General features: G+C 53.0%; 1 protein-coding gene across 3 annotated transcripts in view; it reads right to left on the bottom strand.

The window, feature by feature from the left end:
* The window catches only part of SLC25A26 (solute carrier family 25 member 26), a 154002-nt gene extending 137788 nt beyond the window's left edge, over window positions 1-16214 (bottom strand). For 2 of the 3 annotated variants that reach the window (XM_075938546.1, XM_075938545.1), the window contains exons 1-3: window positions 16073-16214; window positions 2543-2699; window positions 168-277 (exon numbers count right to left, since the gene is read on the bottom strand). In XM_075938546.1, coding sequence (XP_075794661.1) covers window positions 168-277; window positions 2543-2699; window positions 16073-16111 — 306 coding nt within the window. In that variant the 5' untranslated portion in view covers window positions 16112-16214. The remainder of the gene's footprint in view (window positions 1-167; window positions 278-2542; window positions 2700-16072) is intronic. The other variant, XM_075938547.1, reaches the window with a different exon arrangement.
* Between the last annotated feature and the right edge of the window lie 1430 nt (window positions 16215-17644).

Below are 17644 nucleotides of genomic sequence, written 5' to 3'. Positions count from 1 at the left end.
CGGTTAACCAGTTAACCATTTAGATCCCTAGGAAAGAGCAGGCCTGTTAAACCTGCTACTTAGAATCAACAAATGAAAAATTTCCACTAAAATTCAATTCTCATAAGACTTCCGTATTCCCCTTCTCTGCTTGCTAGGAATGTGCAGTAGACAGAGCTGTTACTTACGACTTCTCCACAGGAGGCAGCCACCATGTGTGTTACTGGAGTCAGGTATGGAGGGGAGGCGGTGTGCAGCATACATTTCACATATTCATAGGTGACAAAAAAGGCAGCAGCTGCAATTTTTAAAAAAGTTCAGTCATCAAATTATCCCTCTAGTGTGCACTAGCAGATTGCTGGCAGAATCCAGACAAATCTTGTTTATGGTTACGGTCCAGAAAATAGCCGAATTCTATAATCCAGAGACTAGACACTCCCCCAAATAGTACTAACCTTTTTACCAACATGTTTCCATGGTCAATCCTCTTTTACTCCTGATCAAAACTCCCTGGCTACGTCTACACTGGCGGGTTCTTGTGCAAGAACAGTTGTTCTTGTGCAAAAACTTACCGGGTATCTACACTGCACGCACGTTCTTGTGCAAGTAAATTTACAGTACAGCATCGGAAAACAGGGCTTCTTCCGGAAGAGTTATTCCTCTCCCCGCGAGGAATAAGCCCTCGAGGGCAGTGTAGACAGGCAACATGAATTTCTTGCGCAAGAAACCCCTACAGCTAAAATGGCCATCAAAGCTTTCTTACGCAAGAGAGCACCCACACTGCCTTAGACACTCTTGCGCAAAAGCACATGCCAATGTAGACACGCTCTTGTGGAAGACTTTTTGTGCAAAGAAAACAGTTCTTGTGCAAGAAGCTGCCAGTGTAGACATAGCCCCTTTGACTTCAATGGGCCCACATTTTCAGCCCATTCTTACAACCACAACATTAGAACAGCAAAGAGGCTAAACAGTGCCTCTCATTGATTAGTTTTTGGGAAATCATGTCTGAACTTTTTCGAGGGTTGGGCTTTATTGTACCATGGCCAATTGATATTACAAATCAGCTTCAGCAACACTGCTAACATTTAAATCAGATTACAGCACCTTCCCAGCTAGAATCTGCCTCCAATTTTAGAGTTTAGCTCCAGAAGCAGGAGCAATGCATTTGACAGAAAGAAAATGAAAACCTCCTGGGAGCTTGAAACCTTCATTACAGTGTAATCCAATGGGCAAGGAACAGTTTTATTTTGTAACAGACCTAATCTCATAACACAGAAAACCAATCCAAGTGTACCTATGTACTATTAGAGAATGGAAGCGGAGGAAATCAGGCACTGAAATGGCAACAGTTTGGGGGTATTAACGGGGCGTCTTGCATTTGCTTCCTATCACATTACGGGTTACTCTTATTCTTCAAGATATTTTAAGGTTTTGGTCTTACACTGCAGCAAGAGATAAATCACAGCTCAGATGTGAGAGGTGGAAATCCTGCAAAAGCTGCCATGTCTCATGGGGGGAACAGATTTTAATTGTGCAAAAGGACTGTGTTGTATTGCCTTCTGCAGTTAATCAAAAGATGCTTATCGCCTCCAATGGCGATAACAGAAGCAGAGAGATAAAGAACAGAATTTTTGTATATCATCTTTTGAAGGACATTGAACAGTTGAAGGTGTCAGTAGACTGGTCCACTACTTTAACATTGACAAATGTGACAGCCTCTCTGCTCTTCATTTGGCAAAGAGGAAGAGGACAAACAGATCTCAGGAATTGCAAAGCTCTTCCTTCAGTCACTAGTACTACAGATTACACCTCCGTAAACCAGGACTCTCTGATCCGGCAACATCTGGCAGGAGCACAGATGTTTCTGGACCAAAGAGCCCAGGGCAGAATTCTGAGCCCAAAAGCATGTGTGTAATTATTGTTTTTACTTGGGGGAGGGGGACAGCGAAAATAGCTTCTGCTGGAAAGTTGCTGCCGTTCCATGTTTTGTCCATCAGAGGGTGCTGCACTGCTAGAACAAAGCAGCCACTCCTGGCCAGTTAGGGAAGAGAAAGAGCCTGTGGTGCCTTCTTCAGGGTGCCCGTCAGGCCAGATCCAGAGACGGGGCTATGGGAAAATAGATAGCATGGGGCTGCTGGGAGGGTCAGATAGGGGCTAATAAGGGCTAATGGGGGAGGACTGGGACAAGAGACTGAATGAGAGTGGAGGCACAGGGCCACAGGGGGGAGGGAAGTGGCTGAGCGGGAGTAGAGACACATATGGGGACAAGGGGTGCAGGGACACATGGGGATGGGCGAAGGGAACTGACTGAAGGGTACAGGACACATGTGGACAGAGGTGGCGGGCAGGATACACGGGGACGAAGGCTGACTGAGTGAGATGAATGGGGTGCAAGGGCAGATGTGCCTGCCTGAATGGGAGAGGCTAGCATGGAGGAAGTTCTCTAACAATTGCCTTCTACTCCTCCCCCTGGGATCAGAGCCTGGATCATCTTGTACACATACTTGACTATGCCCCAGGGAAGACCACGGATTAACACAAGCATAGTCCACCCAGTTTTTACCATTCGGAAAGGATCCTACAGCAGCGGAAGGAACGCCAGCGTAGATGCCACGAAAGCCACCAGCCTTCTTAAACCCTTGGGGACTCTGCAGTCGGGTTTTGATGGTGTCCAGAGGGAACAGTATCAAGTCAACGCACATACCAGCTATCCCACCAGCCTTCAAGAGAAACAGCAGGAAAGTGAATTAACATCCATGTAGAGTACGTTTTGCTACACATGAGGTGCTATGTGAGCTGCCCTAAAGGACGTTATTGAAGCTATCCACCTGCAACAAGCTTGCGTTCTGTCATTCACAGGCAGATTTCTCTAATACATTTGAGCCTCTTTAATCCGGTAACCCTGGAAAACAGGGTTTGCCAGATTAAAGATTTTGCCAGGCCAGGAAGGAAGGGAGGGAGGGATGAGGTCGGAGGTTGATTCCTTTACCTGTCACTCCGTGTTCCCCACCAGTCCCAGCGCTCCCCCCACCCCGCCCCCACCACCATGGGATTGGCAGGGAAAAACCTCAGCGGAGTGCGTCGTGTTACTGCCATTCCCTCAGATGGGGGTGGGGAGGAGAGCGACAGAATGTAAAAACATTTCCTCCTCCACCTGCCATGGTCCAAACCAGCGGTGTTCCCAGGTTAGGGACATGCAGATTATGGAGGTTATAATGTAATTACTTTTTAGCCACAAGTGACCATGTGTAGGCTGATGTCAAGGAAAAGCACAGGCTACGAAAAGCACAGTGCAACATTTTAACCAGTCTTTCATTTTTGCCTCAGTTTTGGGCTGAATGAAGGAATGCAAAGCAATTCCAACAACTCTGAGCCATGCCCATCAGTTTTCAGATAGTGGCACACACCAAGCAGCAGTAGCATGCAGCATAGTATGTCCATCAGCTCCAGGAATTATTGTGCAAATATCAGGACTTGTTGAGAAAAAGACTGATTCCCAAGGGGAGAAAACTGTGTTTTCATTTAAACTGTCTATTGTTCATTGACAAAAAAGCAGAAAAAAAATCATTTGAAACCAAAAGTTTCACAGAGTCATGGAAACACCACAATGGAAGGGACACTCATAGGTTATAGAATCATAGAATAATAGGACTGAAAGGGACCTCGAGAGGTCATCGAGTCCAGCCCCCCGCCCTCAAGGCAGGACCAAGCTCCGTCTACACCATCCCTGACAGATGTCTATCTAACCTGTTCTTAAATATCTCCAGAGAGGGAGATTCCACCACCTCCCTTGGCAATTTATTCCAATGTTTGACCACCCTGACAGTTAGGAATTTTTTCCTAATGTCCAATCTAAACCTCCCCTGCTGCACTTTAAGCCCATTACTCCTTGTCCTGTCCTCCAGTCCCCTGCACCAAAGCAGGATGAAATATTAAGACCATCCCTGACAGGTGTTTGTCTAACCTGCTCTTAAATATCTCCAATGATGGAAATTCCACAACCTCCCTAGGCAATTTATCCCAGTCCCTGACAGGAAGTTTTCCCTCATGTCCAACCTAAACCTCCCTTGCTGCAATGTGAGCCCGTTGGTTCTTGTCCTATTCTCCAAGGTTAAGGAGAACAATTTATCACCCTCTTCTTTCTAATAAGCTTTTACATATTTCAAGATTCATGTTATCATGCTCCTTCCTCAGGTATCTCTCCTCCAGACTAAATAAACCCAGTTTTCTCAATATTTCCCCATACCTTGTGTTTCCTACACTTATAATCATGTTTGTTGCTCTCCTCTGGACCTTCACCAGTTTGTCCACAACTTTCCCAAAATGTGGTGCTGAAAACTCAACAATACACCAGCTGAGGCTCTATTGGTTTGAGGAAAACCAGAAGACTTTCATTCAAAGCACTCTGCTGAAAACTTTCATTTTGAACTCAAAAACTTCATTAAAAGATGTGAATCAGTTCAAATAAATATATAAACAGGAAACAATTCACATGGGCCAGGGAGGGCCTGTAAGAGGAATCCCAATTGAGAGAGTTTAAGGCCAGAGGGGATTGTCAGACCTCGTAATCTGACCTCCTGTATAACACAGATACCCCCATATTAGCTCAAAGACTTTGTGCTAACACAACTTTGTGCCACACACAGAGAACAGACACACCAAGGTGGCACCAATGCCCAAAACTCCTGCAAAACCTGAGTAACACTTAGAGAAAATCTAGGTAGAGAGTAAGGATGTTAAAATGCAATTATCTGGCTAATCGTATAGCAGGTGACACAGATTGTATCGACTATACGATTTACGATTAGTTGATAAGCACTGCTGTGCAGAGCCATGGCGGAGGTTCTTACTACATTTAAAATGCAGAGGAGCAGCGATCAGCATGTGCCGGGACTTCTTGGTCCAAGCTCACGCTGAGTCCAGTAGCCCTTGTTCATGGCAGACAGCCCTGTCCACCACAAACAGGAGCTGGTCCTCCAGCACCGGCTCCTGCTCCTCTCTCTCCCTCCCATAGAGACAACATTTTCTTATAGGATAATCGACTACTTGACTAGTCACTAACATCCCTAGCAGGGAAGAATAAACTACCTTTCCCACCCTCCCCTCCTCAAAAAAAAGTTGGCCATTTTACCATATCTAATAATCCTATATTAAATTTATTCTTTGACTCCACCTTCATCAAATGTAATTATTTGGGCTACTGAGCATATATATTGAGATCTGCCCTGTATACAACAGCAGGAGAAAACATGAGCATGGATGTTTGGTACTGCTGAATCTTTACTTGGATAATATAAGTACAATTATACTCTGCTCAACTGGTTTTCTGCATCCATCCTACCAGAGGATTCAGAGAGGCCTTTGCTATCTGCCATTAAACTTTTAATCAATAAGTTAATTACTCTTTTAATCTATTTGGCTATTTTGCGTGCATTGATTTTTCTCACTCTTCTTCCATCAGAATTCTTATCTGCCCAAAATAAAATTGATCAGATTTAATCTAGCCAGCTGGTAAAACATGAATCAAAAGTTACTAATTGCTTCTTTGGATTTGTATCTTAAATGTCATTTAAATTCATGAAGCAGCTAATAGAGTACCTGTAGGAGGGAGACAATATCTGGGTGCTTACTCCATCTGCAGCAAATAGTAATGATTTTTAGATAATAAGCCGACTAAGCAGCCCATTCTCAGCTGCATGTCAGCAGCACTAGCATTATCAGGTGTTGAACAGCTGAAAAAAAAATCTTTGCATAGCGCTAGATATACCGGTTACACTCTAAATCCAGTAACATGATTAAATAAAACCAGGATCAAATTCAAATATATTGAACCATGATATTTCATACAATAGGAAACTGTCCTGAGTGTACTTCAGTGGGAGCCAAATTCTGTTCTTAGACCAGGGATGGTCAATTTTTGGTGAGGGGCCACGCCAAGATTTTGGAACATGTTAAGGGCCGCACTTTTCTGTGGAGGGGAAGTGGGGTCTAGCATGGAGGGTGGGTACAGAAGGACACACGGGGTAAGGGACTGGGGTGCAGGAGATGGTATGGGGTCTGAGAGGCAGTTTGAGTGAAGGAGGGGGTTGTGACCTGGGTCAAGGGAATGGGATGCAGGGTCTGGGAGGGTGTTTGGGTGCAGAAGGGGTGTAGAAGTGGGTGCAAGATCTGGGAGGGAGTTGTGACCTGGGGCAGAGGGTTGTACAGGGTTTGGCTGGTGAGGGAGTTGGGGTGCAGGAGGGGCAGAGGTGCCACAGGCAGGCTCTGGCTGGGAAGCGCTTACCTAAGCATCTCCCAGCCTGCAGCACGCCCAGGGCAAGCTGGGATCCCTGCCTGCTGCAGCCCCAGACTGCTTGAAACTGCAGGCTGCTCCCTCCATCTGACTCTCAGCTCTGGGTAGGGGAAGAGGCTTATGCTGCCCCCACTCCGTAGGCCAATCTCTTAGCTCCGATTGGCCGGCTGTTTCCAGCCAACAGGAGCTCAGAGATTGGCTGAGGCCAGTTCTTATTGGCCAGTTGTTTCTGGCCAATAGGAGCTGAGGATTGGGCGGGAGCGGGGAGATCACACAAAGCTTCCTCCCTCCTTGCAGAGTAAGGAAAGATTGGGACTGCATTGTAAACCTTGGCAGCTGCATGCCTGCGGGTCCCAGCAGGGTGGTCCATGGGCCGGATCCCGCCCCCGGGGCCATGTTTTCCCCAGACCTGTCTTAGACATTGGCATGCAGCTCCATTTGACTGCACACAGTGAAGGCAGGACCAAGTTGTCCCTGTGCATATTTTTAATGTTTTATTTGAACAGGGAAGATAAAACACAGAGAAATAATCAATTATACACTTGTGGAAGGGAGCAGCATTCACCGGCTTAGTTGTTCATTTGTAAAGGATTCTTCCGGAGTAAACAGAGATAAAATCCTTTAAAAAGCTGGAGACACGATTCAGTTGGCAAATGCCCCCAAAACTGTACATCCCTTAATCTGTCATTGACCGTGCCTTGGTCCATGTACACGAAGCCATGAAGAGAGCGTATAAGTGTCCCACCAGTCACACAGCAGAAATGGCTGTGCAATAGGAGTTGGGGACCAGAGACCTGAACGGACCTCCTGGAGGACAGAATCCAGTCCTCTACTCATCATAGCATCTCATTGCCAAATGTACCCAAGTCCATCTTAATGCCAGTTTGGTTGTTCACCCCCATTCTCCCCATTGGGAGGCTGTTCCGGAAGCTCATTTCTCAAGGGTTAGAAACCTTCTAAACACCAGCCTTCCCTCTGAATGTGGGAGAGAGAGAGAGAGAGAGAAGGCCTTTCTGCCTCACATTCTCCAGCCAGAACCAGCCATGTAACATATCCAGATCCCATCTCATGCACTGAAACCTACAAGCCACCTCACGATATTTCACCCCTTACGGTTGTTCAGCAACACTCTTACATGCTTCCACTCTACCCTTGCCCCCGCTCCATCCCCACCTTGGTGAACAAAGAGCAGGAACATTCCCTCGCGCGCTGTGGGAATACAGGGAAGGCACCCGCATGAGATGGGGATGGAAAAGCAAAGAGGAAGCTAAGGAATGACATTTCAGGGCTGTGAAGTGACTGTAAGCCTATATCTTAGAGCAGCGGTGGGCCAAAGGGGCTCCGCAGACCGGATCCAGCCCACCAAGTGGGTTGATCCAGTCCACAGAGACCCTGCCACTCCCCTGCCCCAAGGCCAATCAGAGCCTCAGGACCAGGGAGCACACGGCACTTACAGTCAACCCTGGCCGTTGACTCTAAGCACCAGGTGCCCGAGGGCAGGGAGCAAGAGACTTCACGCACTCCCCCGCCCCCAAGCTAATTAGAGCCTTGGGGTGGAGGGAGCATGCGAAGTCCTCTCCTCCCACCCCACCCCCCACCTAGTCCTGCAAGGAGCATGCGACTCTTAGAAGCACCATGTGCTCCTGGCAGGAGGGGGCCACAGTGAGAGAAGACTTTGCGCGCTTCCCCCACCCCGAGGCTCTGAATAGCCTGGGGGCGGGGGAAGTGTGCAAAGTCTCCTCCCGCCCTGCAAGAGGTGTGACGCTTCTAAGCAACGCGTACTCCTTACAGGACGGGAGCAGAGCAGGGGGAGACTTTGCACGCTTTCCCCCGGCCCCAAGCCCTGACTGGTCTGGGGGCAGAGGGGAATGTGCAGTCTTCTCCCACCACCAGGGGCGTGGGCACCCAGAGGGAACCGCCAGCTGTTCAGAACAGCTGATGGTCCTCTCTGGGAGGGGTGGGGGCAAAGACGTCACACGCTCCCTAATCCCCAGACGAGTCAGGGTCTGTGGGCGAGGAAGCGTGGAAGTGTCCTGCCTCCGCCCATTCCACCTAAGGCCCTGCCCCTTCCAGGGTGGCCCGGGGCCACTTCAAAAATTTCTGAAATGGCCCCCGGTCAAAAGTTATTGCCCACCCTTGGGTTAGAGAGATTTTCAGCAGACCTCAGCCTCTTTTTTGGCACCAAAATAAGTGGCCAGATTTTCAAGAGACCACGACACATTCTGTGCTGAGCTCTTTTAAGCACCTGCCCTCAATTGCAGGTGCTGAGCTTTTAGAAATCTGGCCCCACAAGAAGCAAAGAGATGCAATTAAAGTCTTGCAAGAAGGAACTTAAGAAGTCACAACCATCAAAACAGGCTGAGACTGTAGAAAGAATATGAAATTTAGGAGGGACAGATTCAAGGTAGCCAAACTTTCCAGTGGTGGTGACAGGCAGAGTTACAAACAAGTGAAGCAAAATCAAGCTCTAAATCAAGGATAACTCCAGGATTTCTGGCTTTCAGAATGAAACTACTTTGTTAAACTGCACTAGAGGAATCAAAATATGAAAGAAAAGGCCATTCAAAAAATAAGCTTTCCCTTCTCTGCATGTTTTCCACAAGCTAACCAAGTGTCCCTCACTGCCATGCTGGAATGCTGTTGCTCAAATCCATCATTAACAAATGCTTCCCTGCATTCTGAGTTGTGTGGTAGATAAGCAGTTCAAACTTACCCTACAAACAGTGGAGGCCGCATACGCAGCATGGAAAAAGAAATGGAGGAACATATCCGTGTTCACAAGATCTATTCCAACGGGTTTGTTTTCACTCTATTAAAATTCTCAAGATACAAAGGTAGCTGGTCTTCAACATTCCCTCCTTCAACAGCCTCATATATGGGTAGGTTGGAACTATGGATGCAAGCTACTAGTCGGCTACCTGATAAGCATATGCTGGACTAATCACTCCTGCTGCCTCTAACAAAGAGGCAGCAAGGGGGAGAAGAAGGAGCCGGTGCTGGAGGAGCCACCTTAAAAGCCGGTTCCCCTCGCATCATCTCCACGGGTGGCAGCGACGTCCCAACTGCTGTGCCTCTGCCTTTGAAATGTACAAGAGCCACCCACAGCTCTTGTAGATTTCAAAGGGAGAGGCACAGCCGAGTCCACTGTTGCACCTCTCCCTTTGAAATCAGCTCTTGCAGATTTCAAAGGGAGAGGCAGAGCAGGTGGGGCCCTGTGCAAGTGGGGATTGCTTCGTTCCCACTCATGCAGGTTCCCCGCTGCACCTCTTCCTTTGAGGTGCACAGCGCAGCGGGACAGCAAGCGGAATTCCACTGACAACTCGATTACTTGATTAATCAAAATGTAAAATCTATGCATTCTGATTAGACACAGAGAAACCAGAAGGCTTCTTGTGTTCCCAACATACACGTAGGATCTGTAACTTCGTAAGAGTAACTCTCTCCACTCATTCTCAAATACCTGTCAACCTCTGTCATGACCTTTCACTAGGTACTCCCGAGGGAATTCTGCACACCTGTGTGGATGCAGAATTCTTATGGTTGGCAGTTTTCTGTGCCCCCAAGCAGAAAAATGCAATCCAAGGGGCACACCCGCCTCTTCCCACGCAGATCAGGTGGCGCGTCTATTCACGCTCACCTGCATCAGCTGTCAGAGATGCAAATCACTGTAGGGGAAATGAAGGGAGGCTGGTCATGTGTGCCTTTGCAGGGGATGTTAATCACCATCAGGGAGCAGGACTGGCCATGAGTGAATGCAAACAAGCAAGAGAGACTCAATCCCTTTACTACTGTGCAGCACCGAGCACGCAGGTGTAGGGCTTTTTGTCAGGCATGAGACAGGCTCCTTACCTTGAGGAAGAAATGTAGCAGCCTGCCTGCCTGCGCTCCTTCACATTAACACAGCAAGCAGCTGTTTTGCCAGGGTTTGAAATGCAATCAGCCAGTGCCATCCCTGAAATTGCCTGGTGGCTCATTTTATAGCAGATAACAGGGATTGGATTGAAACAAAATTCAGCCAGTTGTTGCTTGAGAAGGGATGAGGTGTGGAAGCACAAGTGTCTGCTCTGTGCATGCCTTCAAACTGTTACAATGTTTGAAATAAAACATATTTCTTGATACAAAAAATATTGTTAATGGTGCTACTGATAATTATTTTCTGAGGCAGAAAGTAGCTACCTGCCTGTGTAGAAACAGTGTTAATGTCCCTATCTCAGTCAATTAATTAGCTAATGTCCCTATCTCAGTTAATTCCGCCAGAAGTCTAAAACCTGTAAAAGTTTTAAGGCTCCTTTACTCTGCCAGTGATGCAAAGAAGCCTCATTGTAAGTGACAATAAGGGAATCCTCAGCTAAAACATACGTGCTCTCTCACATTTTCCCCTGCCGAAGTGGCACAATAGGTTTAGATTGAGGTTCAACAAGGACAAGTGTAGAGTCCTGCACTTGGGACGGAAGAATCCCAAGCATAGTTACAAGCTGGGGACCAACCAGTTAAGTAGCAGTTCTGCAGAAAAGGACCTGGGGGTTACAGTGGATGAGAAGCTGGATATGAGTCAACAGTGTGCCTTTGTAGCAAAGGCGGCTAATGGCATATTAGGTTGCATTAAGAGGAGCATTGCCAGCAGATCCAGAGATGTGATTATTCCCCTTTATTCGGCTTTGGTGAGGCCACATCTGGAGTATTGTGTCCAGTTCTGGGCCCCTCACTACAAAAAGGATGTGGACGCATTGGAGAGGGTCCAGCGGAGGGCAACCAAAATGATTAGGGAGCTGGAGCATATGACCTACGAGAGGCTGAGGGACTTGGGTCTGTTTAGTCTGCAGAAGCGAAGAGTGAGGGGGGATTTGATAGCAGCCTTCAACTTCCTGAAGGGAGGTTCCAAAGAGGATGGAGAGAGGCTGTTCTCAGTAGTGACAGATGGCAGAACAAGGAGCAATGGTCTCAAGTTGTGGTGGGAGAGGTCCAGGTTGGATATTAGGAAAAACGATTTCACTAGGAGAGTGGTGAAGCACTGGGATGGGTTACCTAGGGAAGTAGTGGAGTTTCCATCCCTAGAGGTGTTTAAGTCTCAGCTTGACAAAGCCCTGGCCGGGTTGATTTAGTTGGAATTGGTCCTGCCTAGAGCAGGGGGCTGGACTTGATGACTCTCAAGGTCTCTTCCAGTTCTATGATTCTATGATTCTAGATTATAGCTCAGGATTTATTTTACTTACCCATAATAATAAATAATAATAATAATAATAATAAAAACCACTTCCCAAAGCACACAGGCCAGGCTCAGATGAAGTTACCCAAAGGCGAAGGAAAAGTTATTCTTTTGCACAACATGAATGGCCTTCATGTTAGGGATGTATATGGTTAACGGGAAAGTCTCACTCTCAATGGTAACCAGTAGGGGCTGGAGCAGCTTCCTGCCCGCTCTGGGCAGGGGGCTGCTCCAGCCCCACAGACAGAAGCTGCTCCGGCCGCCACGGACCCCCTGTTACAGGTTACACGCTGGCTCCCAAGGAGCTGGGCCGGCAGTGCTCCTGCAGAGGCTTCGCTGCAGCCTTTGCTGGCCTGGCTCCAGGGGAAGCTTCGCTGCAGGCTCTGCAGTGTAAAAGAGTTCAACTCTGAACCTGAGAGGAGAGCAGAGTCTACCACGGGGTGGCAGAGCCTGGGGCAGCTTCCCAGTTGCGTTTGGACAGAGTGTGTGTGTATATGTTGCAATGGTTGCTGCTGAGGAATGGCTCTTTAGGTTTGCCCTCGGTTGTCCAGACACAGGCCTTGCCCCAGGGATCACCTGGGGTAAACGTTAAGGAATCAAGTGATGGCAGTGCCACATTAAAACCCTGCATACACTTTGCAAATGGTATGAATTTATTTCTGATGGTGCCTTTTGCCTTTGAGTAGAGCAATGTGAATCATTGCAGAGTGGGAGTGGGTGAGAACTCTCTTAGACTTTTATGAAAGTGTAGCCACAGTAAGAGGGCTGGGAGGATCTGTTTAGTCAACACTTGAATTAATGATCTGGATGATGGGACAGATAGATACCACTAGAAAAGTTTTGCCAAAGAAGAACTTGCCAAAGAAGAACTATTTGTTCTGGAAGTACAAGCCATCCTCATCATAAGTCCAAGATACAGTCCAAAAAAATTGGACTTATAGCGAACAACTTAAAGTGGGGAATTTCTCTCCCCTCCTCCCCCCAAGCTGGCTTCCATTTGCGCAATTTGGGATTGTTGGAGTTTTTTGGCACAACTTAGGTGGGGAATGGGAGGACTTATAACAAATCAGTTCCTACAAGTGTCAAAGACTTTAGTGCAGAAAGGATGTACACCGGGGCAAGTTATAGAGGCTCCTGTAGGATAAGAATGGTATTGTTTAAATTAACATACAATAATAACAAGTGCTCCGAGTTACTCCTGGGAGAATTCTGAACCAAAACTATAACTATTCCTACACCAGAAATTACAAATTCTACAGAAAATATATTAAAATTCTGCATATTTTGTTAAAATAATGTGGGGGTTTTAACATGCAGCCCAGCTGATCCTTGGGGCACAGTCTAGGGATGTGAACATACATACAAGTACAGCGTTAAGTGATGAGCCTGCGTTCATCGGTCAACCCTCCTGGTTACACACGCGTGCGCACTCACACACAAGTCTGCTGCCTCTCTATCAGAGGCAGCAGGGGAGGGGGAGGTAGGAACCGGTATGAATGGGGAACTGGTGCCTCCATTGCGGCCTCTGTACCCCGCCCCCTCTTACCCCCACTGTGCCCCCATTGCCGCCTCTGCCCCCCGCCCGCTCCCTGACTCCCCACTGCACCCCCCGCCCCCTCTTACCCCCACTGTGCCCCCATTGCCACCTCTGCCCCCCGCCCCCTCCCTGACTCCCCACTGCACCCCCCGCCCCCTCACCCCCACTGTGCCCCCATTGCCACCTCCGCCCCCCGCCCCCTCCCTGACTCCCCACTGCACCCCCCGCCCCCTCACCCCCACTGTGCCCCCATTGCCACCTCTGCCCCCGCCCCCTCCCTGACTCCCCACTGCCCCCCCGCCCCTCACCCCCACTGTGCCCCCATTGCCACCTCTGCCCCCGCCCCCTCCCTGACTCCCCACTGCCCCCCCGCCCCCACTGTGCCCCCATTGCCACCTCTGCCCCCGCCCCCTCCCTGACTCCCCACTGCCCCCCCGCCCCCTCACCCCCACTGTGCCCCCATTGCCACCTCTGCCCCCCGCCCCCTCCCTGACTCCCCACTGCCCCCCCGCCCCCTCACCCCCACTGTGCCCCCATTGCCACCTCTGCCCCCGCCCCCTCCCTGACTCCCCACTGCCCCCCCGCCCCTCACCCCCACTGTGCCCCCATTGCCGCCTCTGCCCCCGCCCCCTCCCTGACTCCCCACTGCCCCCCCGCCCCTCACCCCCACTGTGCCCCCATTGGCGCCTCTGCCCCCGCCCCCTCCCTGACTCCCCACTGCCCCCCCGCCCCTCACCCCCACTGCCCCCCCGCCCCTCACCCCCACTGTGCCCCCATTGCCACCTCTGCCCCCGGCCCCTCCCTGACTCCCCACTGCCCCCCGCCCCCTCACCCCCACTGTGCCCCCATTGCCACCTCTGCCCCCCGCCCCCTCCCTGACTCCCCTCTGCCCCCCCGCCCCTCACCCCCACTGTGCCCCCATTGCCACCTCTGCCCCCGCCCCCTCTGACTCCCCACTGCCCCCCCGCCCCCTCACCCCCACTGTGCCCCCATTGCCACCTCTGCCCCCCGCCCCCTCCCTGACTCCCCACTGCACCCCCCGCCCCCTCACCCCCACTGTGCCCCCATTGCCGCCTCTGCCCCCCGCCGCCTCTGACTCCCCACTGCCCCCCCGCCCCCTCACCCCCACTGTGCCCCCATTGCCACCTCTGCCCCCGCCCCCTCCCTGACTCCCCTCTGCCCCCCCGCCCCTCACCCCCACTGTGCCCCCATTGCCACCTCTGCCCCCGCCCCCTCTGACTCCCCACTGCCCCCCCGCCCCCTCACCCCCACTGTGCCCCCATTGCCGCCTCTGCCCCCGCCCTCTCCCTGACTCCCCACTGCACCCCCCGCCCCCTCACCCCCACTGTGCCCCCATTGCCACCTCTGCCCCCCGCCGCCTCTGACTCCCCACTGCCCCCCCGCCCCCTCACCCCCACTGTGCCCCCATTGCCACCTCTGCCCCCGCCCCCTCCCTGACTCCCCACTGCCCCCCCGCCCCTCACCCCCACTGTGCCCCCATTGCCACCTCTGCCCCCGCCGCCTCTGACTCCCCACTGCCCCCCCGCCCCCTCACCCCCTCTGTGCCCCCATTGCCACCTCTGCCCCCGCCCCCTCCCTGACTCCCCACTGCCCCCCCGCCCCTCACCCCCACTGTGCCCCCATTGCCGCCTCTGCCCCCCGCCCCCTCCCTGACTCCCCACTGCCCCCCCGCCCCTCACCCCCACTGTGCCCCCATTGCCGCCTCTGCCCCCGCCCCCTCTGACTCCCCACTGCCCCCCCGCACCCTCACCCCCACTGTGCCCCCATTGCCACCTCTGCTCCCGCCCCCTCCCTGACTCCCCACTGCCCCCCCGCCCCTCACCCCCACTGTGCCCCCATTGCCACCTCTGCCCCCCGCCCCCTCTGACTCCACACTGCCCCCCCGCCCCTCACCCCCACTGTGCCCCCATTGCCACCTCTGCCCCCGCCCCCTCTGACTCCCCACTGCCCCCCCGCCCCCTCACCCCCACTGTGCCCCCATTGCCGCCTCTGCCCCCGCCCCCTCCCTGACTCCCCACTGCCCCCCCGCCCCTCACCCCCACTGTGCCCCCATTGCCACCTCTGCCCCCCGCCCCCTCTGACTCCACACTGCCCCCCCGCCCCTCACCCCCACTGTGCCCCCATTGCCACCTCTGCCCCCGCCCCCTCTGACTCCCCACTGCCCCCCCGCCCCCTCACCCCCACTGTGCCCCCATTGCCACCTCTGCCCCCGCCCCCTCTGACTCCCCACTGCCCCCCCGCCCCCTCACCCCCACTGTGCCCCCATTGCCGCCTCTGCCCCCGCCCCCTCCCTGACTCCCCACTGCCCCCCCGCCCCTCACCCCCACTGTGCCCCCATTGCCACCTCTGCCCCCCGCCCCCTCTGACTCCACACTGCCCCCCCGCCCCTCACCCCCACTGTGCCCCCATTGCCACCTCTGCCCCCCGCCCCCTCTGACTCCACACTGCACCCCCGCCCCTCACCCCCACTGTGCCCCCATTGCCACCTCTGCCCCCCGCCCCCTCTGACTCCACACTGCCCCCCCGCCCCTCACCCCCACTGTGCCCCCATTGCCACCTCTGCCCCCGCCCCCTCTGACTCCCCACTGCCCCCCCGCCCCCTCACCCCCACTGTGCCCCCATTGCCACCTCTGCCCCCCGCCCCCTCCCTGACTCCCCACTGCACCCCCCGCCCCCTCACCCCCACTGTGCCCCCATTGCCACCTCTGCCCCCGCCCCCTCTGACTCCCCACTGCCCCCCCGCCCCCTCACCCCCACTGTGCCCCCATTGCCACCTCTGCCCCCGCCCCCTCCCTGACTCCCCACTGCCCCCCCGCCCCTCACCCCCACTGTGCCCCCATTGCCGCCTCTGCCCCCGCCCCCTCTGACTCCACACTGCACCCCGCCCCCTCACCCCCACTGTGCCCCCATTGCCACCTCTGACCCCCGCCCCCTCCCTGACTCCCCACTGCCCCCCCGCCCCTCACCCCCACTGTGCCCCCATTGCCGCCTCTGCCCCCGCCCCCTCCGACTCCCCACTGCCCCCCCGCCCCCTCACCGTCAGCGAGACCCAGAACTCGGGCCGCTCCATGCGCATGCGCGGGCAGAGCGCTCCCCGCGGCGCGGACGCGACTCCCGGCGGCCGCACCTGGCGCCCCTGGGCGCAGCCATGCTGCTGCCCTTCGACCCGCCGTCACGTGGGCCACGCGCCTGCGCAACGGTCACGCATGGGCCGGTGCGAGGCGCGCGCATGCGCGCAGAGGGGGCAGTGAAGCCCTCGCGGCGCCTTTGCCCGTCCCTTGGCCCTCAGCGCGGGCAGGCTGCGCCGGGGGCTGAGCCGCTGGGCGGGGAGCGCCCCAGGTTCGAATCCCAGCAGCTCCAGGGCAGGCCCGTCTGTGGCCAGTGCCAGGGCCCTGCATGGGGCTGGGGCAGGCAGGGGGGACAGCTCCCCACTAGCCCCTGGCTGGGGGGAAGGCGCAACCCCCCCCAGTTCTCTCAGCCCTCCAGGGCAATGCAAAGCCTTTCCAGAAAGGGCCCCGCCTGCATCTCAGAGGAGACCTCCCCTGGCCTGGCCAAAGTCGGGGTCACGCCTAGGAGTGATAATTGCAACCGCCCTGCTAAACTGCGCATGCAAATCAGCACCTGCATGGGTCCTGAACAGCACCAAAACTCAACCCAAGCAATGTGGGGAGGTTATTCTGGTCCATGTAAAGGCTGGTGTTTCGGAGCGATGGTGTGTTTGTTTTTCTGGTATCACCTTGAACGTGTCAGGAGCATGATGCATCGAGCTGGTGCCTGTCAGAGTCAAACAGAAATGTTACATTTCCCTTTTTCTCTGGAAGAGAAATGGTCGGCACTTATTTCCTGCCTCAGTTGAAAACCCCTTGGGAAATATAGCTGTTACCAAAATGACCTAGGCTTTATCGGTGTGAAATGATGTGAAGAGGAGCAGTTACTGTCCAGGCGTGCCCCTGAGAGCAAACAAGACAATGAACAATCATCTCATACGGGATGCAGCCAATCCTACATTTGTGTCTCCTTGAGTTTAATTTGAAATGATACCAGAAATAGGACAAAGCCTGCTTTTGTGGCATATGATGTTAAAGCAGGAATGTTTGTCTCAAACACCCTGACATTGTTATTCATTTTGATTTGTAAAATATATTCAAATTGAAAAGCTCTCATCTCACACCCCAAAGCTACATCTAGACTGGCATGATTTTCCGGAAATGCTTTTAACGGAAAAGTTTTCCGTTAAAAGCATTTTCGGAACAGAGCGTCTAGATTGGCACAAATGCTTTTCCGCAAAAGCACTTTTTGCGGAAAAGCATCTGTGGCCAATCTAGATGCGCTTTTCTGCCAAAAAGCCCCGATCGCCATTTTCGCGATCGGGGCTTTTTTGCGGAAAACAAATCTCAGCTGTCTATACTGGCCCTTTTGCGCAAAAGTTTTGCGCAAAAGGGACTTTTGCCCAAACGGGAGCAGCATAGTATTTCCGCAAGAAGCACTGATTTCTTACAGTAGGAAATCAGTGCTTTTGTGGAAATTCAAGCGGCCAGTGTAGACAGCTAGCAAGTTTTTCTGGAAAAGCGGCTGATTTTCTGGAAAAACTGGCCAGTCTAGACACAGC

The sequence above is a fragment of the Pelodiscus sinensis genome, chromosome 11, assembly GCF_049634645.1.
Source record: "Pelodiscus sinensis isolate JC-2024 chromosome 11, ASM4963464v1, whole genome shotgun sequence".
Classification (NCBI taxonomy): Eukaryota; Metazoa; Chordata; order Testudines; family Trionychidae; genus Pelodiscus; species Pelodiscus sinensis.
Note: the sequence above shows the minus strand (reverse complement) of the source record. Positions and strands in the feature narration are given on the sequence as shown.